This window comes from Lissotriton helveticus (genome assembly GCF_964261635.1).
Source record: "Lissotriton helveticus chromosome 1_1 unlocalized genomic scaffold, aLisHel1.1 SUPER_1_unloc_78, whole genome shotgun sequence".
Taxonomy (NCBI): Eukaryota; Metazoa; Chordata; class Amphibia; order Caudata; family Salamandridae; genus Lissotriton; species Lissotriton helveticus.
The window spans coordinates 412,941-440,218 of NW_027611723.1; the positions used below are offsets into that span (position 1 = coordinate 412,941).

The 27,278-nt window shown below is 47.0% G+C and overlaps 1 protein-coding gene across 1 annotated transcript in view; it reads left to right on the forward strand.

The window, feature by feature from the left end:
- LOC144806481 (ribonuclease inhibitor-like) overlaps positions 1-27,278 on the forward strand; it is a 247,136-nt gene that overhangs the window by 84,681 nt on the left and 135,177 nt on the right. Inside the window, exon 5 of the mRNA XM_078672836.1 lies at positions 23,815-23,985. Within this exon, the coding sequence (XP_078528962.1) occupies positions 23,815-23,985 (171 nt within the window). The remainder of the gene's footprint in view (positions 1-23,814; positions 23,986-27,278) is intronic.

A 27,278-nucleotide genomic window follows, 5' to 3' on the forward strand; every position in this document is an offset into this window, starting at 1 on the left:
GATGTCTCGATAGTCGGATATCACTGCAGGATTCACCAGGTCCGGGGAAACACGACGGCAGTGGGTAGAGTGGATCCACCGCTTCTTATTCGTGACCCTCACGGCCGTTCGAGTTGTCAGCAGTATCTGTTCAGGGCCACGCCATCTCGGCTCCAAACTGCTGGATCTCTCGAACGCACGTATCATGACATAATCGCCAGGACGAAGATCATGAGCCTCTCCAATGAAGTTGTCGGGGAGCGCTTCTCGAACCTGTTGATGAATAGAAAGTAAATCATTTGTTAATCGTGCCAAATAATCATTCATCATTATACAAGGCACATCATGTATCAAGCGAGGCTTAGGAACTCCCAAAATATTCATGGGCCTTCCAAACACCACTTCATAGGGTGTGAGGCCAGATCGAGAATGTGGCACTTATCTAATAGACAGCAATGCTAAAGGCAAAGCGTCTGGCCATTTAAAAGACGTGGATGCCACGATCTTTGCTAGCTTCAGCTTCAGAGTCGCGTTATACCTTTCTACCAGACCTGCTGACTGCGGGTGGAATACAGCATGAAACCTTTGTTTTATTCCCAATACTTTCAGGACGTACTCCACTACTTTCCCAACGAAGTGAGGACCATTATCATTCCATAAAAACTTACAAACACCATAGCGCGGGAAGTACTCCATGAGTAACACCTTAGCTGTTGTCAATGCTGTATTATCGTTCGTGGGGTAGGCCTCAATCCATTTGCTGAAGGCACACACCACCACTAAGACATACTTCAGGTTATTACAGCGCTCCAGCTGGATGTAATCCATTTGCAGTACTTCGAATGGTGCAGTAGGTGGAACAAACCCTCCTTTAGGAGTATAAGTCCCTTTACCAGGATTGTACTGTAGGCAAATCAGACAGGTCTGTACTACTCTCTTGGCCGTACTAGCAATCTCAGGATGCTCCCAAACTCGCGTAAGCAATTTAGTAATCGCAAGAGCTCCAACATGTGCCAGCCCATGTGTCATTTGGACCATTGCTTGCAAGTAAGCGGTGGGCAATTTCCATCGCTCTATATCTTTGCTACGCCAACAACCCTCATCATCCAATACTCCCTCTGTTGCCCAAATTGCAAGTTCTGCTTCAGATGCTGATTCTGTATGTCTAGTATTTCTTCTCTAGCATCGTGCCATCGCTCAGCCTGCGATTTCACTACATACATGGGAGAGACATTTTGTAACATGGCAGTCTCTCTCGCTATGCGATCTGCAAAAGCATTTCCTTGTCCGATTTTGTCTGTTACTTTCTTATGCGCACTGCATTTGATTATCGCTACTTTCTTTGGACATAATAGTGCATTCAGGAGATCACGTACTAATTCTCCATGCATAATATGCACTCCATGTGAAGTCAAGAACCCTCGTTCCTTCCAGAGTAGGCCAAAATCGTGCACTACTCCAAAAGCGTAATGACTATCAGTGTAGATGTTCACACATAGTCCAGCACTTAACTCACATGCTTTCGTTAAGGCTATCAATTCAGCTGCTTGGGCCGATTTCTGCGGTATTCGTGCTGCTTCTACCACTGTCTTGAGTGTCGTGATCGCATAGGCTGCAGAAGTCGTACCATCTGGCAACTTTAAACACGACCCATCAACCCACAGCTCCCCATCTACATCTGGAAATGGCGTATCCTGTAAATCGATACGACCCTTTGTCTGTTCCTCAGTCAGAAAAACACAATCATGTTGTTCTTCCTTCTGAGAATCAGCAACAGGATATGGCAATAAAGTAGAAGGGTTCAAAGTAGCACATCGCTTCAGTGTGATGTGTGGCACCAACAGTGTTAGCTCATATCCTGTTAGACGGGCACTGGTTAGATGCTGTGTTTTCGTTTGATTCAGTAAAGCATCTACCGCATGGGGAACTAACACCAACAGTTTGTGTGACAAAACTATTCCCTCACTTTGTCGTATAGCCACTGCTGTTGCTGCAACTGCTCGAAAACATCCAGGCAGTCCTCGAGCCACAGGGTCAAGTACCGCTGAAAAATACGCACAAGGTCTCTGCTTGTCTCCGTGTATCTGCACTAAAACTGACAATGCGCACCCATCTTTCTCATGAATATATAATGTAAAGATCTTTGTATAATCAGGTGTACCTAGCACTGGTGCAGAACAAAGAGCTTGTCTCAATTGTTCAAAAGCGTTCTGACATTCATCTGTCCATTCAATGGGAATTGGTGTAGTTTTGGACAGCAACGCTAACAAAGGTTTAACAATGTGTGAGAATCCTAATATCCATTGCCTACAAAAGGACGTCAAACCTATGAAGGCACGAACATCTTTCTGAGTGCGGGGGACTGGTGTATCTAAAACTGCTTGGATTCGATCTGATGTCAATGCACGCCCCTCCTTAGACTAAAGGTGACCGAGGTAGGTCACCTGTGGTCTACAGTATTGAAACTTCTTCTTTGAAACCTTATGATTATGCTTAGCAAGAAAAGAAAGCAAAGAAACAGTGCTCGCCTCACATTGTTCCTGTGTGTCTGCTGCAAGCAAAATGTCATCCACATATTGAATAAGAGCCGCCCCAGACTGTAGGTCGAAAGAATCAAGCTGTCTTTTTAAAGCCTGACTATAAATGCTAGGACTTTCTGTGTAGCCTTGAGGAACCCTACAAAATCTATACGATTTATTATTCAATGTAAAGCCAAAAAGATATCGGCTGTCAGGATGTATGGGAATCGAGAAAAAAGCATTTTTAAGGTCAATGACCGTAAAGGTGGTTGCTGTGGGCAGAACCAAAGTAAGTAACGTGGTAATATCAGACACCACCGGATACTGAGGCACTACTATCTTGTTGATTTCCCTCAAATCAATAATAAAACGATAGATCTTGGTGTCTGTGTCTTTCTTGAGAATCGGAAGAATCGGGCTGTTACAAACATTATAGGGAACTTCCTCCACCACCCCTGCCAGAATCAAGTCATTCACAATGTGTGTCAATGCAATTTCACCTTCTCTAGAGATTTTATACTGTGGGATACGAGGCAAAGATACTCCCTCCTTTACAGTAATACGTACTGGAGGAATAGTCATCTGTCCCACATCAGTATCGGAGGTGGCCCACAACGTTTTTGGGAGAGAAGCCAACACATCGGCCTCTTGAAGGAGGCAAATTCTGTCAACGTCTGGATAATTTTCATTAAGAATAACCCGCACCCCTTCAGGGGCACAGCGTATCGTTGCTCGAAAATGTTTTAACATATCAAGTCCCACAATATTATCTGGTGTGTTTGGGGACAACAAAAACGGACATGGGGCAGCAAATTTATCAATGGAAAGTGTAACGGGTTGAGATAATGGGCTAAGAGAAGGTGTTCCATCGAACCCTATTGCTGTAATCGTTTCGCCAGACAGGGGAGCCCTTGGAATCAAGTGTTTGGACAAAGCACTACGAGTAGCTCCTGTATCAACCAGAAACTGATCAGTAGAACCCAAGACATGTGCTGATATATATGGACCCCTTTGATCTACTGGTACTTCAACCGATTCCACACCCCATCCTACGCAATCCTATGCATAATTATTGTACTGTTATTCCGACGATTCACCCTCAGCTATCTGATACTGATTCCGTCGGTCAAAAGTATTATTGTCTGTCTGTCCACGACCCCTTGCTTCAAACCTTTGACGATCACTCGCTCCTCCACCTCTCAATCCTGAATAACTATTCCTAGACCTCCCACTCCCTCGACCACGCTGATTACGCTGTTCTCGAGGCACCGGACAATCAGAAGCCCAATGTCCAAACTGTTTACAGTATGCACACTGATCCTCAGAAATATCAGAACGGGGAGAAAACGCACTATACGATCCTCGTCTACCTCTATCGTTTCCTCTAGGCTGTGTAGAATAAACCTGAGCCAACATCACCTTCGTCTTCAAATCCTTCCCTTTCTTATCACTACTTTCCTTAGCCTCCAATTCCTGTCGTTCATAGTACTGAGCCATAGTCAATAAAGAAGCAGGGGTTGCCGTAGTCCATGAACTTTCACTAGCCTTTAATCTTTTTGCAATCTCTGGTAGGAGATTAGCCACATACTTATCAACGAACAAATGCCTGCCTGTATCTTCTGTTAATAATTGCCCACTGTAATCATGAAACGCTTCCTCGAAGCGTGAAAAGAAATCAGAGACCGTTTCATCTGGCTTCTGTTTGCACGACGCTAACATTGTCCAATCAATTTTCTTAGGGGGAACAAGCATTTTCAATTTAGTCAAAATAGCTTCTGGGAGATTTAATATTAATTGGCATGGTTTACACGCAGGTTCCCTGTCTAAATCAGCTTGAACTATGTCCTTCCAATCTGCACCAAAAATCGTTCGATCATCAAACTTACGAATCGCCCTCCACATATCAGGAGGCAATATCATCCCATAAAAAAGATCAATATCAACTAATGTCATAACACATGAAGAAATGGCACCTTCCACACCTTCATAGAAAGCTGCTGGATTTTTACGGGGGTCAGGCAAAGCATTCTTAAGCGCCATAACATCTGCTCTATTCCAGGGTGTATAAACCCAGTTATATATAAAATAACCCTTTGCATCCGCAGATGATTTATTATCATCTGTACCTTGGCCTTTAGGAGGAACATACAAGGGCGCAGCTTCTCGCATAGGCATAACATTAATCGCAGCGTTCTTATCTGCTCCAAAGATAGGGCATTCTTTGGATTGTTCCGTCGATCCAGACGCAGGCGACACCGATGTCTTTTTCGACTCCCGTAGCCGTGACGCTTCATCCCGTAACTGAACCAAACGTTGGAAAAACTGATCCGCATCTGCAAGAACAAAGAGACCTTTACGAAAGTTGTCACGACCAACTGATATATCCTTAGGTTCTAATTCAGAGGAATGCCGTCTAAACCGTTCAACAACTTCATCTCCAAACTGATCTAAAAAAATACAATCGTTCCTTATCAGACCATTTACTCATATACTCATTAATCTCTGAAACAGTTATAGAACTTATATTAAGTTTTCGCGCAAACGAACGCAATTCCGCAGTTCGATCAGCAGTTAACCTAGTACGCTGTGTATTCTGATCATCCTCATCCAATTCCACATCCGGGGCCGTAGGTGAAACATACGGAGGCGGGCAACGATCTAATAATGAAAAATCATCTGATTCATTAGTAAGGACAGGATAAAGAGGACGTCGGATAGGGAACTGACCATTAACCTGTAAATTACGTTCTCGAGTCTCCCTCTCTTTCTGTTCCTTCAATTCTTTCTCCTGTAACTGTAAAGCTTTGTCACAAGCAGCCTTTCGCTGCTCCTTATCCGCCAAGGCTTCCTCACGCTTCATTCGCTCACGCACCGCTTTCTCCCACATACGCACACAATCAAACATATCCTGTCTAGACCTGCGCTGAAACAGACACTGCTCTACATATTGAACCTTTCGCAAATCGAATGACCCATGTAGTGGCCATTGCAATTCACGATCGGCTTTGGTATATTTGTGCCATAATGTGCTATACATTATAGGCGGAAGGCCAAATTTCACGTACATATCACGATTAGGCGTCCCCTCTGGGGGAGCCGGCTGAGATTCATTTAATCGATAACTGGTACCATTTCCAAGACAGTACATTCCTCGAAGTGTGCTGAGAACAGGCATGTCAAAATTTCACGAAAACGTGATACTACACAAAATGGCACTTAATATGCTTTACACACGGTGTGCCGTTCAAACAAATACAAAGTCAGAGAAATATCCCTACATGCCTGCCTATGTGAGGTGCACTCCACATATAAATCAAATTCATAGGTCCAAATGTTAGCTAACTCAAACAAATTCAAAAAGCCACAGTAAGTGTCAGTAGACTACCTTACCAATCACAAGCTTACCAAGTATCCTCAAAACATCCAGGTTCCAACTGCCAAGTTCTTTAATCGAATCAGCCAAACGGGCACTACGCGACACTCCACTTGATCAGGATCTCAGTCGGGGACCGGCGCCACCTGGAAGGTCAGATCAGAAGGAAAGGAAGAAACCCCGTGGGTGCCAAGACTCGGGTCACTCAACGGCAGCGTACGGGTCCATGGCGAGTTTCCAATCCTTCGTCGCGACCTCTCCTTCGGGTATCTGAGTCGCCGATGAGTCCCTTCGTGGTCGCCAATTGTGGTATTTGGTGTTCAGTCAGGTCTACATACTCTGCTAAAACCCACGAATACCTTAAAACAGAAGTTGGCACGGAAACTGGAAATACAAAAGACAAGTTTATTAAGACCCCATGGGGTGGTGGTACATTCCTACAGCACCCTTCGGCAATGCAAGAAGTATCACACCGAACATCGGTGCGCGACCTCTTTTATACAGTTTTAACAGTAATAAAAAGAATAGGCGGTATACTTTCGTACAATTTAGGTACATATAAGGGCATTTTTGGAACACAGCCAACATGTGGGAGGAGTTTGGTATCACTGGTCAGTTTGGAAAGAACATTCCTGAGAAATGACCAATCAGTATACAAATGCGCATGCGTGGGCTTGACCAGTACTAAAAATAGCCTGTTGCTGGGCAACGTTTATGGTCATAGGGACAGAGGAAGGACAAAAGGGCATGCTGACCACGCGGCGGCATGTTTATACAAAATGGAAGCCAATGAATACAAAATGGCTCCCGCACGTTTTGGTCAAGTTAACGTAAAAAGCTCGTGTAGCTGAGCTAAATGCTAACTCAGGTGCTGCCAAATTACGACACCATATGCCCTGGCATATCAACCACATGCCAAGTACTGCCATCACATGCCCAAGCCCAGCCTCCACATGCCAAGGCACAACCACACCATACCTAGGTACAGCCACCTCATGCCAAGGTACACCCACCACATGCCCAAGTACAGTTACCGCATGCCCAGGCTCAGCCACCACATGCCTGGTTACAGTCACCACATGCCAAGGTACAGCCACCACATGCCCAGGTACAGCCACCACATGCCAAGGTACACCCACCCCATGCCCAGGGTTAGCCACCCCATGCCGAGGTACAGCCACCACATGCCCAGGTACACCCACCACATGCCCAAGTACAGCCACCACATGCCTGGCTACAGTCACCACATGCAAAGGTACAGCCACCACATGCCCAGGTACAGCCACCACATTCCCAGGTACAGCCACCACATGCCTGGCTACAGTCACCACATGCCAAGGTACATCCACCACATACCTAGGTACAGCCACCACATGCCAAGGTACACCCACCACATGCCCTAGTACAGCTACCACATGCCCAGGCTCAGCCACCACATGTCTGGCTACAGTCATGCCAAGGTACAGCCACCACATGCCCAGGTACAGCCACCACATGCCAAGGTACAGCCACCACATGCCCAGGCTCAGCCACCCTATGCCGAGGTACAGCCACCACATGCCCAAGCTCAGTCACCCCATGCCGAGGTACAGCCACCACATGCCCAGGCACAGCCACCACATGCTGAGGTATAGCCACCACATGCCCAGGCACAGCCACCCCATGCCGAGGTATAGCCACCACATGCCCAGGCACAGCCACCCCATGCTGGGGTACATCCACCACATGTCCAGGTACAGCCACCACATGCCCAAGTACAGCCACCACATGTCCACATAAAGGCACCCCATGCCGAGGTACAGCCACCACATGCCCAGGTACACCCACCACATGCCCAAGTACAGCCACCACATGCCCAGGTACAGCCATCACATGCCCAGGTACAGCCACCACATGCCCAGGTACAGCCACCACATGCCATGGTACAGCCACCACATGCCCAGGTACAGCCACCACATGCCCAAGTACAGCCACCACATGCCATGGTACAGCCACCACATGCCCAAGTACAGCCACCACATGCCCAGGTACAGCCATCACATGCCCAGGTACAGCCACCACATGCCCAGGTACAGCCACCACATCTCCAGGCACAGCCACCACATACCTAGGTACACCCACCACATGCCCAAGTACACCCATCATATGCCCAGGTAGAGCACCAAATGCCGAGGTACAGCCACCACATGCCCAGGTACAGCCACCACATGCCAGGTACTGCCACCACATGCCCTGGTACTGCCACCACATGCCGAGGTGCAGCCACCACATGCCCAGGTACTGCCACCACATGCCGAGGTACAGCCACCACATGCCCAGATACTGCCACCACATGCCCTGGTACTGCCACCACATGCACTGGTACAGCCACCTCAAGCCCAAGTGCAGCCAGCAAATTCCCAAGTACATCCACCACTGCCAAGCTGCAGCCACCACATGCCCAGGTACAGCCGCCACGTGCACAGGTTTAGCCACCAAATGCTCACTTACAGCCACCACATGCCCAAGTATAGCCACCACATATCCAGGTACAGCCACCACATGCCCAGGTACTGCCTTTACATGCCCAAGTACAGACACCACATGCCCAGGTACAGCCACCACATGCCCAAGTACTGCCTCCACATGCCCAAGTACAGACACCACATGCCCAATTACAGCCACCACATGCTAAAGCACAGCCACCAAATGCTAAAGCACAGCCACTGCATGCCGAGGTACAGCCACCACATGCCCAGGTACAGCCACCACATGCCCAAGTACAGCCACCACATGCCCATGTACAGCTACCACATGCCGAGCTACAGCCACCACATGCCCAGGTACAGCCACCAAATGCCCAAGTACAGCCACTGCATGCCCATGTACAGCCACCACATGCCCAGGTACATCCTCCACATGCCCAGGCACAGCCACCACATGCCCAGGTACAGCCACCACATGCCCAGGTACAGCCACCACATGCCGAGGTACAGCCACCGCATGCCCAGGCACAGCCACCACATGCTAAGGTACAGCCACCACATGCAAAGGTACAGCCACCACATGCCCTATTACAGCCACCACTTTCCCAAGTACATCCACCACATGCTAAAGCACAGCCACTACATGCCCAGGTACAGCCACCACATTCCCAGGTACAGCCACCACATGCCCACATGCCCAACTACAACCACCACATGCCAAAGTACATCCACCACATGCTAAAGCACAGCCACTACATGCCCAGGTACAGCCAACACATGCCCAAGTACAGCCACCACATGCCCAAGTACAGCCACCACATGCCCAGGTACAGCCACCACATGCCATGGTACAGCCACCACATGCCCAAGTAAATCCACCACATGCCCAGGTACAGCCACCACATGCCCACATACACCCACCACATGCCCAAGTACAGCCACCACATGCCCAGGTACAGCCACCACATGCCCAACTACAACCACCACATGCCCAAGTACATCCACCAAATGCTAAAGCACAGCCACTACATGCCCAGGTATAGCCACTACATGCCCAAGTACAGCCACCACATGCCCAAGTACAGCCACCACATGCCTGGCTACAGCCAACACATGCCTGGCTACAGTCACCACATGCCAAGGTACAGCCACCACATGCCCAGGTACAGCCACCACATACCTAGGTACAGCCACCACATGCCAAGGTACACCCACCACATGCCCTAGTACAGCTACCACATGCCCAGGCTCAGCCCCCACATGTCTGGCTACAGTCACCACATGCCAAGGTACAGCCACCATATGCCCAGGTACAGCCACCACATGCCAAGGTACAGCCACCACATGCCCAGGCTCAGCCACCCCATGCCGAGGTACAGCCACCACATGCCCAGGCTCAGTCACCCCATGCCGAGGTACAGCCACCACATGCCCAGGCACAGCCACCACATGCTGAGGTATAGCCACCACATGCCCAGGCACAGTCACCCCATGCCGAGGTATAGCCACCACATGCCCAGGCACAGCCACCCCATGCCGAGGTACATCCACCACATGCCCAGGTACAGCCACCACATGCCCAAGTACAGCCACCACATGTCCACATACAGGCACCTCATGCCTAAGCACAGCCACCACATGCCCAAGTACAGCCACCACATGCCCAGGTACAGCCACCACATGCCCAGGTACAGCCACCACATGCCCAGGTACAGCCACCACATGCCCAGGTACAGCCACCACATGCCCAAGTGCAGCCACCACATGCCATGGTACAGCCACCACATGCCCAAGTACAGCCACCACATGCCCAGGTACAGCCATCACATGGCCAGGTACAGCCACCACATGCCCAGGTACAGCCACCACATCTCCAGGCACAGCCACCACATACCTAGGTACACCCACCACATGCCCAAGTACACCCACCATATGCCCAGGTAGAGCAACAAATGCCCAGGTACAGCCACCATATGCCCAAGTACAGCCACCACATGCCAGGTACTGCCACCACATGCCCTGGTACTGCCACCACATGCCGAGGTGCAGCCACCACATGCCCAGGTACTGCCACCACATGCCGAGGTACAGCCACCACATGCCCAGGTACTGCCACCACATGCCCTGGTACTGCCACCACATGCACTGGTACAGCCACCTCAAGCCCAAGTGCAGCCAGCAAATGCCCAAGTACATCCACCACTGCCAAGCTGCAGCCACCACATGCCCAGGTACAGCCGCCACGTGCACAGGTTTAGCCACCAAATGCCCACTTACAGCCACCACATGCCCAAGTATAGCCACCACATGCCCAGGTACAGCCACCACATGCCCAGGTACTGCCTCCACATGCCCAAGTACAGACACCACATGCCCAGGTACAGCCACCACATGCCCAAGTACAGACACCACATGCCCAATTACAGCCACCACATGCTAAAGCACAGCCACTACATGCCGAGGTACAGCCACCACATGCCCATGTACAGCCACCACATGCCCAGGTACAGCCACCACATGCCCAAGTACACCCACCACATGCCCATGTACAGCTACCACATGCCGAGCTACAGCCACCACATGCCCGGGTACAGCCACCAAATGCCCAAGTACAGCCACTGCATGCCCAAGTACAGCCACCACATTCCCAGGTACAGCCTCCACATGCCCAGGCACAGCCACCACATGCTAAGGTACAGCCACCACATGCCCAGGTACAGTCACCACATGCCAAGGTACACCCACCATGTGCCCAGGCTCAGCCACCCCATGCCGAGGTACAGCCACCGCATGCCCAGGCACAGCCACCACATGCTAAGGTACTGCCACCACATGCTAAGGTACAGCCACCACATGCCCAATTACAGCCACCACTTTCCCAAGTACATCCACCACATGCTAAAGCACAGCCACTACATGCCCAGGTACAGCCACCACATTCCCAGGTACAGCCACCACATGCCCACATGCCCAACTACAACCACCACATGCCCAAGTACATCCACCACATGCTAAAGCACAGCCACTACATGCCCAGGTACAGCCACCACATGCCCATGTACAGCCACCACATGCCCATGTACAGCCACCGCATGCCCATGTACAGCCACCACATGCCCAGGTACAGCCACCACATGCCCAGGTACAGCCACCACATGCCATGGTACAGCCACCACATGCCCAAGTAAATCCACCACATGACCAGGTACAGCCACCACATGCCCACATACAGCCACCACATGCCCAAGTACAGCCACCACATGCCCAGGTACAGCCACCACATGCCCAACTACAACCACCACATGCCCAAGTACATCCACCACATGCTAAAGCACAGCCACTACATGCCCAGGTATAGCCACTACATGCCCAAGTACAGCCACCACATGCCCAAGTACAGCCACCACATGCCCAGGTACAGCCACCACATGCCTGGCTACAGTCACCACATGCCAAGGTACAGCCACCACATTCCCAGGTAAAGCCACCACATACCTAGGTACAGCCACCACATGCCAAGGTACACCCACCACATGCCCTAGTACAGCTACCACATGCCCAGGCTCAGTCCCCACATGTCTGGCTACAGTCACCACATGCCAAGGTACAGCCACCACATGCCCAGGTACAGCCACCACATGCCAAGGTACAGCCACCACATGCCCAGGCTCAGCCACCCCATGCCGAGGTACAGCAACCACATGCCCAGGCTCAGCCACCCCATGCCGAGGTACATTCACCACATGACCAGGCACAGCCACCACATGCTGAGGTATAGCCACCACATGCCCAGGCACAGCCACCCCATGCCGAGGTATAGCCACCCCATGCCGAGGTATAGCCACCACATGCCCAGGCACAGCCACCCCATGCCGAGGTACATTCACCACATGCCCAGGTACAGCCACCACATGCCCAAGTACAGCCACCACATGTCCACATACAGGCACCTCATGCCAAAGCACAGCCACCACATGCCCAAGTACAGCCACCACATGCCCAGGTACAGCCATCACATGCCCAGGTACAGCCACCACATGCCCAGGTACAGCCACCACATGCCCAGGTACAGCCATCACATGCCCAGGTACAGCCACCACATGCCCAGGTACAGCCACCACATGCCCAACTACAACCACCACATGCCCAAGTACATCCACCACATGCTAAAGCACAGCCACTACATGCCCAGGTATAGCCACTACATGCCCAAGTACAGCTACCACATGCCCAAGTACAGCCACCACATGCCCAGGTACAGCCATCACATGCCCAGGTACAGCCACCACATGCCCAGGTACAGCCACCACATGCCAAGGTACAGCCACCACATGCCCAGTTACAGCCACCACATGCCCAAGTACAGCCACCCCATGCCATGGTACAGCCACCACATGCCCAAGTACAGCCACCACATGCCAAGGTACAGCCATCACATGCCCAGGTACAGCCACCACATGCCCAGGTACAGCCACCACATCTCCAGGCACAGCCACCACATACCTAGATACACCCACCACATGCCCAGGTACACCCACCACATGCCCAGGTAGAACACCAAATGCCCAGGTACAGCCACCACATGCCCAGGTACAGCCACCATATGCCAGGTACTGCCACCACATGCCCTGGTACTGCCACCACATGCCAAGGTGCAGCCACCACATGCCCAGGTACTGCCACCACATGCCGAGGTACAGCCACCACATGCCCAGGTACTGCCACCACATGCCCTGGTACTGCCACCACATGCACTGGTACAGCCACCTCAAGCCCAAGTGCAGCCACCAAATGGCCAAGTACATCCACCTCTGCCAAGCTGCAGCCACCACATGCCCAGGTACAGCCGCCACGTGCACAGGTTTAGCCACCAAATGCCCACTTACAGCCACCACATGCCCAAGTATAGCCACCACATGCCCAGGTACAGCCACCACATGCCCAGGTACTGCCTCCACATGCCCAAGTACAGACACCACATGCCCAGGTACAGCCACCACATGCCCAAGTACTGCCTCCACATGCCCAAGTACAGACACCACATGCCCAATTACAGCCACCACATGCTAAAGCACAGCCACTACATGCCGAGGTACAGCCACCACATGCCCATGTACAGCCACCACATGCCCAGGTACAGCCACCACATGCCCAAGTACAGCCACCACATGCCCATGTACAGCTACCACATGCCGAGCTACAGCCACCACATGCCCAGGTACAGCCACCAAATGCTCAAGTACAGCCACTCCATGCCCAGGTACAGCCACCACATGCCCAGGTACAGCCTCCACATGCCCAGGCACAGCCACCACATGCTAAGGTACAGCCACCACATGCCCAGGTACAGCCACCACATGCCAAGGTACACCCACCACGTGCCCAGGCTCAGCCACCCCATGCCGAGGTACAGCCACCACATGCCCAGGCACAGCCACCACATGCTAAGGTACTGCCACCACATGCTAAGGTACACCCACCACATGCCCAATTACAGCCACCACTTTCCCAAGTACATCCACCACATGCTAAAGCACAGCCACCACATTCCCAGGTACAGCCACCACATTCCCAGGTACAGCCACCACATGCCCACATGCCCAACTACAACCACCACATGCCCAAGTACATCCACCACATGCTAAAGCACAGCCACTACATGCCCGGGTACAGCCTCCACATGCCCATGTACAGCCACCACATGCCCAGGTACAGCCACCACATGCCCAAGTACAGCCACCACATGCCATGGTACAGCCACCACAAGCCCAAGTAAATCCACCACATGCCCAGGTACAGCCACCACATGCCCACATACAGCCACCACATGCCCACATACAGCCACCACATGCCCAAGTACAGCCACCACATGCCCAGGTACAGCCACCACATGCCCAACTACAACCACCACATGCCCAAGTACATCCACTACATGCTAAAGCACAGCCACTACATGCCCAGGTATAGCCACTACATGCCCAAGTACAGCTACCACATGCCCAAGTACAGCCACCACATGCCCAGGTACAGCCCCCACATGCCCAGGTACAGCCACTACATGCCCAGGTACAGCCACCACATGCCCAGGTACAGCCACCACTTTCCCTGTTACATCCACCACATGTACAGGTACAGCAGTAAAGGGCCTGGCACAATCTCAAACCATGACGCTTTGCTCAAAATGCAAAGCAAAAGACACATAAGTGATGGTCGGAATATGGACCAAATTAAACAGTCACCACAAATCTAGAGATTGGTGTTAAATCCATCATCATTCTTTTGCTCACCATTCCACACCAGTTTAGACACAGCCATATGCAAATCATTTTTGACCCTATTTATTATAGGAACAGTCTTGCCCAATCTGTCAATCCGGGTCCCTCTGTACTGGAAACAACCATCCTGGGATTGGTGTTGTGGTATCACCCCTCATCATCCAGGCTAGATTGAATCTAGTGGCAGGGTGAGCAGGGGACCCTCGTCTGGGCATGCACGGCTTCAATTAGGGTGAGGAAGCAAATGACACACAAAGGAAGGATGGAATGCAGAACAAATCAAACATTCACCGCCAGTCGAGATCTGCGTTGAATCCTTTGTTCTTTTGCTCGCCATGCCACCCTAATTTAAACCCAGCCAGACACAGCAAAGGCAGCCTTAATGCCCAGCTACATCCTCACAATCCCAAATGCCAAGGCACAGCATCCTGTGTATACTTTCAAATATAGTACAGATTTTTTATATGGGGCAATTTTCAGCAATTACTTGGCTTCTTGGCACTTTGATGGCCCTATCAAATACTTTCATACAGCATTGGATGCCGAGCCGTGACCTCCATGTGCCCAGGAGGAACCTAGGATGCCATGTGTAGCCTCGTACACCCAGTGCAGCATCCAAAGCGTAGCCATTGCCTCACATGCTCCGGTGCGGCCCCAGCTCTCCTGTGAAACCATGCTGTACTCATATGTTTGGTGCAGCCTTGTAATGTGCAGAGGCAGCCTCAAATCCCCAGCAGCACAGAGTCCTGTTAAAGCCTCAAACGACCTGTTCTACCTCACCAATGCATGGGTATAACCACATATACCCTGGACGGGAATATCCTTCAATGCCCGAGCAGCCTCCTCACTTACATGTGTGTTGTCATCAAACTACAAAGAGGGGAATTGAGGCTACTGTGCCCGCACTGTTCAGAAAGTCCATATAATTAGAAAGAGAGACAGGTGCTGGTGATCTGGGACACAATCCCCTGAATCCCAATATAGGAGAGCCAAACAACTTGGCTTACCGAACAAATTTGCACAAAAATGACTCGGCACTGTTCAAATGTAACAACCTAGTCAATGCAATATCAGCAGTATATATTGATAAAATTCAGTTATTCTCATCGATGTTCTCCCAAGAATTCATAAGTCAGCCAATGCGTTTCGTGACCGGACTTCTTCAGGGCTATATAAGAAATACAAAACATAAAATATTTATATTTGGAAAATTTCAATCAATTTACAAAAGAAGTACATACAGTTCATCTATTATACTTATGAACAATGAAAAATCCAGATGAACCATTTTGAATTACATATTCTACATGCCAGTAAGAAGTATTGTTTGCCTATTCCAGGGAGAACAAACAGAAAAAAGCTAATGCGGTCATCATTTAAGCACATGTTCAGTGTCGACAGCACATATTTAACATCATCTCATTTTTTAACAGTGTCAACATTTATTGCATAAAACACTACAACCAATCGAAGTTATTCTCATGCCGTTTTGATCGCTTATGTGGGACAAATCAACTCAAACATGATTCTTATAAGCGGACAAATATACTAATTCACACAATAATATAGTTTTAATATATTAGACATATACCTTAGGCAAAGCTCCTTGTCAGTCTTAACACAGGGAATTCAAGTATTCTGTGAACAAACAATGAAAATTTGGCACTTGGTTCAGCGGATGTAGATAAAATATACATATCCATAGCAAGCGCAATTGCAGATTCAGGGCATTTTTTTATTTATTTATTTAAAACTTATAATACGCAACAGCTACCCGCAGTGGGTTTCCTGGCGCAAGGGATAGACTAAAGAAGAAAATGGACATTACAACAGCATTATTGACAGCTAAACCGGCCGAAAATCTATTAAAAAAGTAAAGTTTTCAATTTTTTGCGGAAGCAGAACATATTAGTCTCGGTTTTCAGAGCAGTGGGTAGCGCATTCCAGGATTTGGGGCCTAGATGGGAGAAAGATCTTCCCCCCATCTTCACAAGTTTGAATCTTGGAATGACAAAGTCACAGTTAGCCGAGGATCTTAATGTGCGGCTAGGCCTGTAAGGTTGAACAAGGCTCTGAAGATACAGAGGGGCTGAGCCCTGCTTTATTTTAAAAAGGTAGCATAGGGATTTACATTTAATGCGGCTTGGGACCTTGAGCCAATGTAGATCGCGGAGAGCCTGAGTGGCCAAAGATCTCCTCGGGATGTTACATAAAAGTCGGGCCGATGAATTCTGTACTACCTGCAGTTTATTTATGGTCGCAGCATCGGCACCAAGGTAGAGGACGTTACCATAGTCCAGACGAGATGTTACTAACGCCTGGATGATGGTTCTCCTAGTGGCATATGGCAACATCCAGAGAATTTTCTGGAGCCTTCTCAAGGTGGAGAAACATATGGCAGCCACCTTGGTAGCCTGTTGCCTCATAGAGAGCTTGTCATCTATGAGGAATCCAAGGTTGCGAACCACGGGGACTGGTTGAGGAAGGGGACCCATGGCACCAGGCCAGTGTTGCGGGCCCCAGAGATCTTTGTGTTTCCCCAAGATGACAATCTCGGTCGTGTCACCATTTAGCTTGAGGAGATGCCTCTGCATCCACTCAGCCACTTGTGACAATCCAATTTTCAGACTAGACACATTGTTGCCTTCAGTGCTGGAGAGGGAGAAAACAATTTGTGTGTCATCGGCGTATGAAAAAATAGTCAGCCCAGCGTCCTCTACGATGGAAGCTAGAGGTTTGATGTAAATATTAAATAATAAAGGGCTGAGAATGGACCCCTGAGGGACGCCATACGCCAAAGGACAAATATCAGATGCGGCTTTCGTGGAGAAGACCTGGAAAGTGCGCTCACTTAAAAAGGAGGCAATCCAGGCCAATGCAGGACCATCTACGCATATGTGGACTAACCAAGTCCTTGAGGATATATTGTTATTCATAACAGTGAAAAAGACGCAAAGTAGAATAACACGATATGGGAATCAGAATTCAGTTTAAACCAAAATGTTTTTTTATTATTTGAGTAAGACTGTCCCATGTAGTTCGGCCTATGGGTAGGAATATCATTTGTACATATTTCTCAGAACGAAGTAATCGTTATGGTTCCATCGTGCAAGAAGTTCAGATATTAGTGATTTGTGGGAAGTGTAGGCCTGAACGAAAAAAAGAAATAATAAAGACTTAAAGAAAATGTGGTGAAAGGCCTAAGTGCAGCATATGCGATCCTGTTTATTACGTAAATGTATAGTCCATAAATGTGGCGTATAGCAAGCATCTATTATCGTATATGGAGATCGAATTGACATCATATTTAACAAGGAACAGTAATCAAACCACTTATCAAAGTCAAGGAAATATGGTGAAAGGGCTAAGTGCAGCATATGCGATCCTGTTATTACGTAAATGTATGGTCTGTAAGTGAGGCGTATAGCAAACATCTATTGTCCTATATGGAGATCGAATCGACATCATATTTAACCAGGAACAGTAATCAAACCACTTATCAAAGTCAATTGTCGGCCATCTTAATATTGTCAAAAAGTTTTCTAATGGAAACCGCTCAGTCATAAATTGATACATATGGCCATTTATTTGTCTGTTTGGTAATAATATGTCAAAAATCCATGTATCACCCAAATGCTAAATGTCCTGTATCTGTAACAAAATGTAAATTGAGACGGGGTTGTCGAGTTTGCACAGATAATGCAGCATGACAATTAGTATAAAGCCAAAGACATCTCGCATCACAGACAGTTTTAATCATATGGAAAAGTCTGACAATGGCTAGTAATATTTTTTGAGCAGAGACCAGAGCTCGAAGGAATGGCAGCCATCTTACATTGGGCATGAGCGCCGTCATGCAGAATCATAATTAACGAGTAGCGCAACACCCATTTCCATAATCAAAAATGGAAAAGTGACCATAAAGTAACAAAGTCAATATACTGGTCAGTCTACTAAACCCATGGCTAGTCAGAGTTAACTAAAGAGCCAAAGTGTCAATCCGTTGGCGAAGACGGCTTACCTCAAAGTATCGGCGTGTAAGGGAAACGTCTGATCTTCAAGTTCGAAAAGACGTTCTGGGTCAGATGTTTATATACCCTATATACCCTACCGAGTGATCAACTAATAGCCAATTAACACATTAATTAGTCGATTCTGTCCCTGTATCAGTCGGTCTATGATGACGTATGTGGCGTGTGCAATCGGAGCCGCCATCTTTGAGAGGGTAAGACGCATAAGCGATGTATAAAAAAATCAAACAGACTAGCTGACTCAAGTGCATTTCTCATAGTTTCAATTAGTAATGTCGTATTAGCAGATAATAAAGGACAAATAGTGGAATATGTTTCAGCAGCTATTTACAAAGGTTGAATTTAGAGCAAGAGTGGTCCTCCATCTTTGAATGGCCTAAAAATTATCGCGGATCCACATAATAAATAGTCGATCTGTGTTAACGCGTATGGCGTAAAGAATCGAAGCACTTACATGTGTGCCCTGGTCCAACAGCGTGCACCGGATCAGACTCGATTTACCAGTGCAGCCATTGCTCACAAGTATCTGCACTTTGGAACAATAAATGCAAAGGACCGATGCACAGGATTGGAGCCATGCGATTCCCAAAGGACAGGCGCACATGAACAAATGAAGAAAACATTACCAGGACAGTATTCAAAGTCAAAACCATAAAGGCTTATTCAATCATTACAGAAGCCATAAATAAATTAGTTAATCAGATTTAAATCAGCATCAGCAATATAGATGAAGATAAAGCCAATTGCGAGATGTCATAGCATAAGTGAATTAGCCGTAACCAAATATAATTCAATGATGAATTATCATAAATCGACTCCGTTTATAAGCCATAGAAGAGCAATCGACAAGAGGACCAACATCTATTCTGCCTCAGAGGAAACAGATAAAGTCTTGAGAAAGTTTCTGGCTAGTCAAAGAAAAGTCTTTAAGCATAAATCAAATAAACAGACTGTCATAGAATCTGCCTTCTTAGAAATCAGCGAAAGGCCTGGCGCACATCCTAGAAAGGGCACATTTTATAGTTTCAGAGAAGCGAGAAACAGCACACTCCACGTGGCGTGAAGTGGTATCTTAAGGCGATACTAACAAAGAGACAAGGCATAAACCAATCAATATTGTAGAAATGGTGGTACATAAAATAAGTTACATTAGGAAAAGCATAAATCATTGAAAAATGTTAAATACTGTTACCCTACAAACAAATTAAACTATTGAAGCAAAGTAAACAATAAACCATATAAAAATAACGAAATTCAGTTGTGGCTTAGGCAGCAACAGCCTTGTATGTTACAAAATGCAAGAGCATCTCAACACGGCTTCCTCCTAAGGCAAATCGATAAATACATTTTATTCAGTACAAGAAAACAACACCGTGAAATGAATCCTATACCAACTATTTAAAAATAAAAAAAGATAAAACACAAGAGAAACGTGCACGTAAGACACTCGTTCATGCAATTTTAAAAGCTACATTTCCTTCAGCAACTTTGAAATGGATGTCATCACTCACTCTCCCAATGGCTGGGTATGGGCAAGTGAGGTGCAGCTTGCTGAACTTGATGAAAGTACTCTGGTACCGGGAGCATGCTTTTGCAGCACTGACCTATCCTAGTTCCACTTGCTGTGCCACATCCTGCCTTCTAGTGGGTGGGCCAGAATGATATTGTAAAGAATATAACATTGTTCTTTCCCACATCAAGCACCTCTTGCCATACATTCCAGAATCACACGTGGGGCTCCTATGAGGCCAGTGTTGCCACTTTTTGTTCCAGAGTTATCCTATCCACATATTGCTATTTATTGGGGCTAGAGGTCGGGCAGGGAGTGAAGTGTTGTTAGATGGACCTGTTTGTTCCAAGTCTGTGGCCCTCTGACTTCTGAGACCAGTGATAGCAAGGGTCAGCAGCAAGCAGGAGCTCGAGCCCCTGAAAACCCCTAAGTGATGTCCATAGCAAGCACCAGCTCCAACTGGAAGGTTGACTGGCCTGGGGAGAAGCAGCATTCACCAGGCATGGGGGTCAAAAAGGATGGCCGCCCATGGAGGTCATTGGCTCATAGTGAGCGCCAGCCCGCCTCCTCGCACGGAGAGATATCTCTAGTTACTTACAGGACAGTTATAGAAAGTCACTGCCTTGACTTAGTATTTGTAACTGAAACCTGGGCCAACGACTCTTCGGACCCAGACTTATTACAAGCTCTTCCCATAGGTTTTCAGATTACCAGAGTAGATAGAATCAACAAAAGAGGTGGCGGGCTAGCCATCATCTCTAAAGAAGGAATAGCTATAACAACATCCTCACTAGGCACTTCACTCAACTGCGAATTGCTATCCTTTCAGATTCCACTTAGTCCTAATGACTCTTGGAATGGCCTACTAATCTATTGACCACCTAAAGCCCAGGCCTTCTTGTTAGACAATCTTACCCCTTAACTGGAATCTAGCATCAACTACGCAGATTACACCATACTAGGCGATTTTAACCACCATCTAGAAAACACTGTGGACCTCAAGAACACTAAACCTTTGATACCTTGTCAGGTCTGGGGATGGAACAACTCCTTAAAGAAAGCACTCATGAAGCAGGACACACTCTAGATGGCCTATTCACCTCCAACCCTAATATTAACATTCTTGAAATCCCACCAGTATCTTGGTCGGACCACAGGGCCATTATTTTCACCATCAAAGCCACAGCACAATGCAAGGCAGGGACCAACTTGCCGACAACACACAAATACCGAGACTGGGCAAAAATCAACACCAATATCTTGCAAAACACACTTTTGACAAATAAGCCTGACCTACAGGTCGATAACAACCTGGCAGTTCAGAACATAATCTCTTGGATCAATAAAACTTCCAACATTACTGCACCTTTTAAAACCACTTCCTCCAGAAGGAACAAACCTTCCGAACCATGGTCTCAGATAAATTATGGGAACAAAAACAGTTATGTAGGAGAACTGAAAATGATGGAGACAAAATTACAATAAAGATACAAAAAGTAGTATGCACAGACATTAGCCACTTATAAAAAATTAATCATTGAAGAGAAAAGTAACTACTACAGTACCAACATTTTGGCTTAATAAAACTCAAGTAAAGAGCTCTTTTCTACTGTCAGGAAATTAGCTAAACTGCCAGACAAAACTAAAACAGATAATAACCCAGGCTTCTGCAATATGTTGGGCCAGGCATTTACCGATAAGGTAGAGATGGTTTACAGAACCTTTTCCAACCTCCCCAATGAACCCCGCCTCAGAAAAATGTCCCTGTTTCAAGTAAACCTGGTTTCTCCTTTTTCCCCCCAACCAGTCATCAGGTGACTGAAATCATAAAAGGTACAAAATCTGGGGCACCCTCGGACCCTTGCCCCCCCAAAAATGTTCATCTCTTTCCAGAGATTCTTAGTGAACATTTAAGTGAACTTTTCTCCAAGATTATACTTCACGGAAAGTTCCCTGAAACTTGGAAGACAGCATCTGTACTACCTTTGCTGAAAAAACCCCACCTAGACCCAGCTGACCCCAACAATTATCGGCCAATCTCCAGAATCCCGTTCTGCTCAAAGGTCCTGGAAAAATTGCTCAACATCAAACTCTCTGCCTTTATCTCCTCCAACAATATACTTGACCACTCACAATTCGGGTTTAGAGAGGGACATGGAACCGAAACTGCCTTAATTACTGCTAGCGAGCAACTTAGGAAGACACTGGATGAAGGCGGGAAAGCCGCACTGATATTATTACACCTGTCGGCGGCCTTCGACACCGTCAATCACAAAATCCTAATCACTAGGCTGTCTAGCTTGGGCTTTCAAAATTCTGCCCCGACTCTACTAACATCCTATCTGACCAATAGATCGTTTCGAGTCGAACTAAATGAATCCAGCTCTCAAACATTCAATTTACATTGTGGTGTCCAGCAGGGCTCGTCCTTGAGCCCTACATTGTTTAATTTTTATGTGACCCCTTTGGCTGCTCTTATTAAACAGTTCGGATTCTCTGTGGTATCCTACGCAGACGACACGCAGGTAGTCGTATCATTAACCAATAATAAAGAGGAGACTGCTGACCGTTTTAATAACTGTATGCTCCACGTCAACTCTTGGATGCACTCTAACTGTCTCAAACTTAATGGCAGCAAGACCGAAGTACTACTAGTCGGGGCCAATCCCCTGACATGGCCTCCGAAATGGTGGCCACCTGAGCTGGGCGAATGCCTCACACCTGTCCCAAAGGCAAAAAATCCCGGGATTACCTTTGACCACAGGCTGACCTTTGACAGCCAAATCAAAGGCCTTCCTTCCACCTTCTGGGCAATCCTGGAAATGATTAGGAAGATTCGTGCCTTCATTCCCTTTAAGGCCTTAAAAACAGTGGGGACGGCCCTTGCCATCTCCAGGTTGGATTACGGAAATGCCCTATATATGGGGATCCAAACTCAATTCTTGAAAAAATTACAACGTCTGCAGAATGCAGCAGCAAGACTGATTCTTGATATCCCTAAACACAAGTCAGTATCCCAGCAGCTTGGATCACACCACTGGCTACCGGTTAAGAAAATAATTTTGTTCAAATCATTGTGCTCCACATTCAAAGCTCTCCAGGGTAAAGGTCCCTTGGTCCTGACATCATGCTTAAAATACTCTAAGCCGTCCAGGAACCTTAGATCCACACAACAAAAACTGGTGCACATCCCTAGATTCAAACAAGGGGGAGGCAGAAGCTTCCTCCTGAGATCCGCCAAGACCTGGAACCTTCTTCCATTAACAATCAAAAACAGCCCTGATCTGAAAACATTCAAGAAGGCAGTGAAAACATGGCTATTTCAATCTGACCCTTAGGGCTGCCGCATTCTAGCCGCTCATGGTATCTGAATCCTCAGCGCCAAGACGCCTCCAGGCATTTGTTGCGCTTTATAAATCTAAAAATCAAATCAAATCAAATCAGACCATTCATCCAACACAGGTTGGGATTCCTCCATCAGTGGGGGGGCCCTGAAGACCCCACTTCCTTCTTTCCCTTAGGAGGGCAGGTGGTTCTGACTTCCAGGAGGCCTCAGCTGCCGGCAGCATCTCGAGTTGGGGAATAGACTGTTGTGAATGAGAGGAGGATTGTGAGAGAGTGTCACAGGTTGTGATGTGTGTGGTGTGTTGTGTCTCCTGCAGGTTAATGCGCTGCTCCCTCACCGGCTCCTGCTGTGAAGATATCGCCTCAGCACTGCTAATAAACCGGTCTCTAAAGGAGCTGGACCTGACCAGTAATGAGCTGGGGGACCATGGAGTGAGACACCTGTCTGAGGGGCTGAAACATCCAGACTGGGGCCTCCAGAAGCTCCGGTAGGTGGCAGAGTCTGACCACATTGTAGGAGAGTAGGGTCTGCTTCCTATGGTCAACCCCACTTTTTGCTGTGATTCACTGGTTTTTCAACTTTAGTCTGGCTGTGGCCCTGCTAATCAGGACCACAGCCTAGCTGTTCTCTCTCTAAATTGATACCATGTACTTTAGGTACATACCAGATTGGTTACTGGGTCACCCTTGTGAGCCCCTGTTAGGTACCCTAGGTACCCAGGGCATAGGTGCACCCAAGGCCTACCAGGGGCTGCAGCATGTATTATGCCACCCCTGGTTAGCCTTCCAAACAGACACCACAGGTCTGCATTTGCAGCCTGGGTTAGGTGGTGTAATCACCCCTTACTTAGATATAGTATACCTATATCTATATATATATATATATATATATATATATATATATATATATATATATATCTATCTATATATATATATATATATATATATTCACTGAAAAAACCATAGGTTATAGACCATATATAGTTAGGAATTAGCATTTACAAAACCTTGAAAATTCACTGAAAAAACCATAGGTTATAGACCATATATAGTTAGGAATTAGCATTTAAAAAACCTTATTTTACTCACACAAAACCATTGAAATTCCATATATAGTTAGTTGCACTAACTATATATCGCGCACCCGCAATCCACTGCTGATCATGTCACATATTACATCATTCATGACATGGTCAGTGACATCACTGATGACATCACTGATGACATCTCAAATGACATCACTGATGAGATCACTGATGACGTCATCCAGTGACTGTATAATTCTGTAAAGTTAAAATATGTCTTACATATTGAAGAATGAATGGATGTATAAGTGTCTTGATGAAGGATTTAGTAGGGGCATGGCTGACTGTATGAGTGACTGATTAAATGTGTCTCACTGAGTGCATGGGTTAGTGACTAAACTGTCTTAATTTGTGCATCATTATGTCTGTTGTTCTGTAAACTGCTGCATGTGTTGATCATTAGCTATATGATTAACTGTATGGGTTATTGATTGGTTGCCCAAGCATTTGTATGGGAGACTGAGTGTGTGTGTGGGTGGCTGGGAGGTGTATGACTCTCTGCATAGATGTGTGAGCAGTTGATTGACTAGATGTATGGGTTCAAAAGTGCATGTGGAAACAGCTGTATGGGCGGTTGACTGTGTGCATGAGTGTATTGGTGAGTGAATGGATATCTCAGTGCTACATGTCAAAGTAAGTACATATGTAAAACACAGTACATGTGAGATTGACATATATAAATAACTGTGCATAGGAGCCAGTGAATGTGTGAGTGGCTGTATGGATCATTGTGAACTTGTATCCAGGATTGTATAAGTGAGTAAATATGTTTTAGTATATGTTTGAATAAGTAAGGTGTGTATAACTGTATAGTTGAGGAAATGGAGGTGTGATTGATTCTTTGCATGACTGACTAAGTGTCTGAGTAACTCCATGGATGAGTGACAGTCTATGAGTGTCTGTTTACACTGAGTGTATCTAAGGTTATATTAGAGTCTGAAGAGGTTCATCGTATTATCACATGAATGATGTCATCAGTGATGTGATCAGTAATGTCAAATGAGATGTCATCAGTGATGTCATCAGTGATGTCATTTGAGATGTCATCAGTGATGTCATCAGTGATGTCATTTGAGATGTCATCAGTGATGTCATCAGTGATGTCATTTGAGATGTCATCAGTGATGTCATCAGTGATGTCACTGACCATGTCATGAATGATGTAATATGTGACATGATCAGCAGTGGATTGCGGGTGCGCGATATATAGTTAGTGCAACTAACTATATATGGAATTTCAATGGTTTTGTGTGAGTAAAATAAGGTTTTTTAAATGCTAATTCCTAACTATATATGGTCTATAACCTATGGTTTTTTCAGTGAATTTTCAAGGTTTTGTAAATGCTAATTCCTAACTATATATGGTCTATAACCTATGGTTTTTTCAGTGAATTTCAATGGTTTTTTAATAGCAAATATCATAAGCTGTCGAATGTCAAGTACGTGGTAAGTGAAAACATTTTCGTGTTTATGCACACTGATCTGCTTTGAATGGTGCCCCCCCCCTCATTTCTATTAGGAGTACTCTCTCTTTGCAGATAGTGAAAGGTAGTTAACGCAGGCCTTTGCCCCCGTTGTAATCCGTCGTGCCTGCTTCTCTCTCCATTTGATTGATTGTTATCCAAGTATTTACTGTTTTAGAATTAGTTCTCTTTGGTTCATTCTCTATTTACAAACAAACACAGAGTCGCAATACTCTGTTTAGTCTTTGCAGATAACGAAAAATCGTGTAAAAAAAAAGAAAAGGAATCGAGCAAAATCAGTAGGCCACTAATGGGATCTCTTTTTGACCTCGCTAAAATAGAAACATTAGGAACAACCCCTCATGACAAATACAAAACTAGTGAGATGAACTGAACTCCACACAATGATGGCTGCAAAACAGCTCGGCTCCGCCACCCACCCCGCCCAAAATAACGATAAAGAGCGGCTGCCATGATTGGTTGCGGAATGGCCACGACGGAGCTACGAAATGGTGCTGCTCTCATGCTAACCCCAGCTTCAGTCTGAAACATCCAGAAACACTGTAGACTACCAATTCGATCAGTTCCGGTAGCGCCCCAATGTAACCCGGTAGAGAAGAACTAGCCCTCCCCTCTTTGACTGATGGTTCTTGTTGCCTGTCCCTTCTGTTGTCATTTAACAGAACTATTTAGCCTGCTGAAAGGGGTTGTGTTCCGACCGCTGGTTGGTGGAGACATTTTGACTATATTCTGGACCTGCGTTGTCGCGTAATGCGTCATATGACGCGCCGCGTTAGCGCATCCGGAAGTCATCCGGGGCGCGCAGCGCGTAACGTAAGCATAACAAGTCATGTGACTTGTTAATAAAACTTTTCATTGGTTCATTTTACTTTTCTTATTGTAATGATGAAAGGCTTGGTCATATGACCTAAAAATTACGCTTTTCATTACTTCCGAACATTATTTTTTCTTAAATATATGTTATAATGTTCCAGGCTAATGTACTTTCCCGGAAATTTTACAACTGTCCTGCAAGTAAAATATATTCTTTTTTCGAGAAAAAGAGCGTTTCTTCGTCCCATGACGGAGCCGTTGAGCAAAAGAGGGTCGACCTGCTGTCTTAGTCGCCGATACGCCTGAATATGAGATTCTTATCGATCACTTTATGTTGCAGGAATAGAAAACACAACAGCCCTTGACCATTTATCTTTACTGCGTTCCTTCGTATTATAC